This window comes from Triticum dicoccoides, chromosome 4A (genome assembly GCF_002162155.2).
Source record: "Triticum dicoccoides isolate Atlit2015 ecotype Zavitan chromosome 4A, WEW_v2.0, whole genome shotgun sequence".
NCBI lineage: Eukaryota > Viridiplantae > Streptophyta > Magnoliopsida > Poales > Poaceae > Triticum > Triticum dicoccoides.
This window is the reverse complement of record NC_041386.1, coordinates 539,660,590-539,666,890: the sequence shown is the minus strand read 5'-3', so window position 1 is coordinate 539,666,890 and position 6,301 is coordinate 539,660,590. Positions and strand designations below refer to the sequence as shown.

The 6,301-nt window shown below is 47.3% G+C and overlaps 1 protein-coding gene across 1 annotated transcript; it reads right to left on the bottom strand.

Moving 5' to 3' along the window:
* Nucleotides 1-2,727: 2,727 nt before the first annotated feature.
* Nucleotides 2,728-4,144, bottom strand: LOC119286619. The gene is made up of 2 exons (XM_037566021.1): nucleotides 3,483-4,144; nucleotides 2,728-3,246 (listed from the first exon to the last, which is right to left on the bottom strand). Exons 1-2 carry the CDS (start codon nucleotides 4,039-4,041, stop codon nucleotides 3,167-3,169), a joined length of 639 nt encoding a protein of 212 aa, XP_037421918.1. The 5' UTR covers nucleotides 4,042-4,144; the 3' UTR covers nucleotides 2,728-3,166.
* Nucleotides 4,145-6,301: the final 2,157 nt, after the last annotated feature.

The window sequence follows — 6,301 nt, the reverse complement described above, 5'->3', positions numbered from 1 at the left end:
TATTGTCACACTATTTTGCCGCACCTAACTTGGAGCATTACTTTCGAGTGGAAATTTTCTTTTGGACACTGAACACTCAACTATTTGAATCAAATCAAAGATTTAGTGAGAAGGTAATGGATCTTCTAACCATTAGCGCCACCTAGATTCCTAGAAACATATTCAGAGGATTCAAAGTTAGTGATATATGTGAGATGGTGAAAATGTACTACCCAGCATATTTTCCCCAAGATATTTATTGATTATAACAACAACTCAAACACTTTGTTTCAGAATTCAGATGCTTCCGCCACCGTATTTATGGATTACAACAGCAGCTCAAACAAATTCAGAAGATTGAATGAAAAGATATTTATGGATTACAACGGCAACTCAAATTAAGACAAGGTTGCACAATTTGATTGATAGATTACTCTATTTGCTCATTACCCTTCTAGTTTCTCTGCCACTGCCTAGTGATGAACCCTACCGATGCAAATAAAAAAAATGGAGGGGGTGAACTCACCGAGGGGACGAAGATGGAGGCGGTGAACCCTAGCAGGCCGTCGTTTTCACCGCCGTCGTCGCTTCCGCCACCGCCATCGATGAAACCCTAGCTCAAAATAAAATATACTGTAATCAAATTGGAGGGCAACGAGTGGCGACAGAGGGAGAGATGGAGGGGAGATTACCTACCCGCCGGAGCCGGCCGGAATCAGAGCGGCGATGACGAACAACGAGAGAGGGTGAGATGAAAGGGGACGAGAAATAAAGCTGGGCAGAGAGAGAGAGGGTGTGGGGTGAGGGGTCGTTGCCCCTTGGTTTTGACCCCCCCCCCCCACACACACACACACGCACACGCAGCCTCCTAGTGATATTTGGACTTGGCCCAATACAAAATTTAAAATCATCAGTATTTCCATTTAAAATAATAGAAATTTAAAGTAATGTAAATTATCATTTCTATTTAAAATAATATAAATTTAATAAAATAATATAATATACTATAAAAATGATCACCGCCTAAAAAAATAAAATATTTCGAAGTGTCAAACTGCATATTTGAAAGCCTAAAAGTAAATATTTTAAGTCTCGAACTAAAAAGGAAAACAAAGTAAAATTGAAGTCTCAAAGTACATATTTTTTTAAAATGTCAGTATTTCCATTTAAAATTATATAAATTTAATAAAAGTAAACTACAATATACTATTATAAAGATGATCATCACCTAGAGAAATAAAAATAATTTTGTTTTCAAGTGTCAAACTACATATTTGAAGTATCAACGAGTACATATTTCAAGTGTCAACCTAAAAAGTAAAACAAAGTAAAATTGAAGTCTCAAAGTACATATTTTAAAAAATGACTTTATTTCCATAAAGTAATATAAATTTAATAAAAGTAAACTAAAATATAATATAAATATGACACCACCTAAAAAAATAAAAATAAAATTACAGATTTGAAGTCTCAACAACTACATATTTCAAGTCCACACTATACTATAAAAATGATAATACAAGAATGTTCACATTGAAATGCTGGCGTGGGAACCAATGTCACGCCACAAATAAGCATAATAATGTTGGTGTTTCATGTAATACCACGTCAGCACTATATTACGCATGGTACGAAATTATTGATCCATATACTACCGAGGCTCATATATTTTCCAATGCCATCACTATGCCTCTACTAATGACGTACCAAATAAGCTAACGTCACCATTATTTTCCCGCTGCGGCTCTGCTTTGGCGTTCGAAATGTGGACGATGTGGCCGTGATTCCGGTGTTGTTAAGCTCGAGCGCAGGCACTCTGTGTCATCTAGACTCTTCGACGGTTCCGTTTTCCGACGAAATGAGGGAATGCGGTGGCCCTGGTCGTCCACGGGCTCACGGCGGCGGCGAAGAGATAAAACGACTCCGACCGTCTATGGGGTGGTCACCACACACAAGTAATGCGGCGGAGAAGACGCCGTCTTGAACGCCGACCAAGCAGAGAGCGACGCAGCCGAACGGAATCTTTCGCTGAGAGTTGCTTTCGGCTCCTCAAATTTGAGCCACAGTAAATTTGATCTCCTCAAAAGAGAATCTTTTCAGAAATTACACCCCTTCTATGGTGCCATGGCTGGCGAATACTCTAGAATATGCTGGAACCTAGTAAGAAGTGTTCAAATCGTACTTGTGGAGCCATCTGGAAGCCTGAACAAACGGACAAAACACCCTGCGAAGATCTGAACAGACCAGTCGCAGGAGTAGGAATCTAGCTGCAGAATTTTCCAGATGCACATTTGTTTTCTGACCAGCCAACTAGCCACAGCACAGGCTGCAACCTCCAGATCTCAGGTCAGAACCCGAGCGATCTTCGGCGCCTCCACGCTTAATAAAACAATCGCGTGATGATTAGGAACAGAGCGGTGAACAACGCATAAATGTTATTTTAACACCTCGCGGTTGATTCGGTCAGTTGATTTCGTCCGCTTCCCACCTAACCAAGCAACGTAGCTGGCGCACGGCAGGATGCCCGAGAAGCGACACAAAAGAAAACAAACAAAGCCACGTTCTCGTTGACGACGAGGCGTCTATGGTGACTTCGTAAATCTCAAGATGATATGTCGGCTTAGTCTATCGAAGGTGCTCATAGGGGTAGGGTATGTGTGTATGCGTGTTCATAGGGGTGAGTGTATGCGCGTGTATATGAGCGCTTGTGTCGTACTGATGCTAAAAGAAAAAACAAAGGCACACAGCTCAGCACGAGATCAATTATTTTTATTTTTCGATGAATTGAGAATACAATATTGTCTGTTTACATGAATGATTTAGCCACAGTTTTGGATCGAGGATTCATAGTGCTTGCTTCTGAACGGAAATTCAGTGATTCATAAATCATAATGTGTGAGTGCAGCATTAGAAATGGCCGGCGACATCCTCCTGGCTAGCTTCATCGCTTCCTGTCATCAGAGGCGCGATCCCAAGTCCACAATATGATGCGTGCACCCTTCCTTCTGCTTGTTGTCGTGATGATGGCGATGAATTGATGCAATGTAATGTAATTCCCACGCGATTCGGGCAGATGGCGTGCGCTCGTGCGCATAGGTCGCCTGATGAATTGGGCTGCCGCCTTGCGAGTATGAGTTGGCTTCGTCTTCCTTCGTCTGTGGGGTGGATTGATTGACGGTGCGGTTGATCAGCTGCACAGCTTGACGGTGCACGCCACCGCCTGCGCCCAGTACTTGAGCCTCGCCTTCACCTCATCTGGGCTGTCCCCTGCAGCAACAAACACATCAAGAGAGAAGAACAATTGAGTTCAAATGCTCCATAGCAATCCAATCGAAGAATGAAGCGGAAATCAACAGTAGGTTATAGCTTAAATTGGTCCAATCATGAACTGGCCATTCTAGAGAGTTCAGATGAATCAAGAACCGATGTTGAACGAACAGACTTGGTTTTTCACATCGGAGGGCAAGATCCAATCATATTGAGGTCGAGCAATCTGAGCTTACCAGGGCAGGAAATCTTCCAGTTGGGGATGGGCTGGGCCGGCGGAGGAGGCACGACCGCCGGCGGCTCCGGAGCCAAATCTTCGACCTTGGACGGCGGCTGGTGCTCGTCGAGGAACCGCTGGCTCATGGAGTAGCAGAGCTCGAGCGCGGGCAGGGTGCCGCACAGCTCGGGGATCTCGTTGTAGCTGAAGCCGAACCCCAGATCCACGCACCCCTTGAGCTCCTCCAGGTCGTCGTCCGTCAGGCTCCTGGCGCGCCCCACGCCGGAGTCCCCGGCGCCCGCTCCGGCGCCGTCCGGGGCCGCGTCCTCCCCGGCGAGCACCACCGGCCGCGCCCTCCGCGGCCACGCCGCCTCCCACTGCGCGCCGCACCACACCTCCTCCGCCTCCGCCTCAGACTCCTCCACCTCGGGGCCGTTCTTGACCCGGCGCTGGGCGCGGCGGCGGTTGCGGCTGCGGCGGCGGCGAGGCGGAGGCGGCGTCTGCGGCTGCAGGGAGCATGCGGTGGCCGCCGTCGCCGTCGAGGCGGACTCGTCGAGGTCGGAGCCGGAGCTCCACATCGTGGCGGCGGACGTTGAGCTGCCTGGGCTGCTGGCTCGCTCGTCTCACGCGGTGGCTCCGCGTCTTCCGCTGTCTCGGTTGCTTTGCTGGATGGTTGTGGGTGGGGAGAGAGGGAGTGTGGGCCTATAAGTACAGCTGCGTTAATACTGGGGGTATGGTTTGTTGCCATGTGGGGCCCGCTTGTGTGGCTGTATCGTGGGATGAGTCTTGGCCGAGTGTGCCATGGGGGATGCACATGTCACATGTGGCCCTCTGACGTGTCCGGCCTAGTCACTCGCCGTAGCCATGCTGTAAATATCTTTTCTATCGGCAGCTTTTATTTTTTTTACGAAAATGACTTGATTCAAATTCAATTATAGAGGGTTTAAAGAATCTACAAAGCATCCCAAACATAGTAAAAATTGCATAGAGATCCCTATACAACCAAACGACTGCTACCGTCGCCAGAACGAGCCGATGACGCGTCGTTGTTGCCGGACCTTATGGACGACAGCTGAGCAGCTATCATGCATGTGCTCCGAGAGACCAACGTCCCGATGACGCAGTTGCCATCATTGATCCTTCGAATCGATCTGAAGCACTTGACACTAGAATTCGCCATCGTGTACGCCTGGCGAGAAGCCCTGACCTCATCGTTCCGAGGAGACGACAAAAATCTACGCCGGAGCTCTGTCGATTACATTCCATCGAAGGAATTCAAGGAGGATCGGCGCCCATAAGTCCATCTCGACAATAGAAGAAAAACCCTACAACTATTCCTACCTTCACCACAAACCCAGACGCTCAGATATGAGGTCCCCTCATCCTCTCGCTGCTGCAGCGGCCGACGGAGGCTAGGGGAACACGCGCTGGCACCGGGCATTGAAGGAAGGAGCAGTCGCCGCCTTCTAATCGCCTCCTGAAAGAACCCTATGAAAAATGTTTGCACCACTAATTTATATCTATCTGAGTTCTTTTATTGGCAACGGTGTGCTAAAGCAACCCAAAAAGCACGTTTTCGGAAAGTTTTTACAAAAATTCCTTGGTTGCCCCATATTTTGCGTTTGGGGGCGAACATTTGGAGCACACTATAGAAATTTGTGGCGCGGAGGAAACTTCACATGATGTGCCACCTCACGTGAGCATGACATGGAGATTTGAGTAAAATGATGTCTCATTGATAAGTGGGTCTCATAAACAAATGCTGTCAATATAGAGACTCTGAGTTTGCAAATTAGCTCAACAACCAATAAATGGAGGCGGCGGCGACTCCCCGAAGATAAAATAAAGTTCTCCCCGCCTAGCACCCCCTCATGCCCCGCGGTGCTTCTAGCGTCGTCGGAGGGAGTGTGGAGGTTTGTCTCCAGCAGATCTCGTGGGATCCGGTCGTCGTTTGTCTTCGGTGGATCCGCTTGGATCCGGTTGTCGCTCGTCTGGCGTTCGCGTGTCTACATGTTGGATCTTTCGGATCTATGCTTCTCTTCTTCGACGACAATTGTTGTTCTAGCGTGTTGGTCCTGTGGAGTCTTAGCACGACGACTTCCTCAATGTCTACTACAATAAGGTTTGTCCGGTTCCGAAGAGGGAGGGACGATAAAGTGGCGCCTCCAGCTCGCTCTATTGTTTATAGTCGTTATTAGGTGGTCTACAGACCTAAATGTAAGTTTTTTATTTTTGATGTTCTTTATACTACCTGATAGTCGATGAATAGATTAGAAGTTTTTTCTGCAAAAAATAAATGAATAAATTCTGAATAAATCCAAATGCACATGTGGATTTTTTTTCCAGAAAAAACTTGATTCTTGATTTCGATTTAGTATAGAAAAAACTCCATGCGTTTTGTTCAAGCATCAAGAGTCCATACAGAGAGTTCCAGAAGAATAATCGCAAACAGCCCATTGGACACGTTAGCTAGGTCCGAAAGCAAGAACACTTCCAAGTCTGAGTTCGGAAGGAAGGCGACCTGCAAGGTGGCACCGCTGGCCAAATCAATGGCTCCAAGCAATAATAATCAGAATTATACTACTCCAACTGGTCATGATCTCGTGCCTCGCATGGGGCGCTGTTTAGGGCTGCAACCCTGGCTAGATTTGCTACTGACAGGCACGTCTTTGCTTAAACAAGTCCTGCGCAGTGCAGCAGCAGCATCATTCATTCACACACGGCGGTGCGGCGGTCCAATGGCTTTTCTCTGTGCTCCCTATCAACTCGGCAAATTTGGCTCGGGCTGCACTGTAAAGTTTGAGGGCGAAATGGAGCGGAGAAAGTTGCTCGAAACAG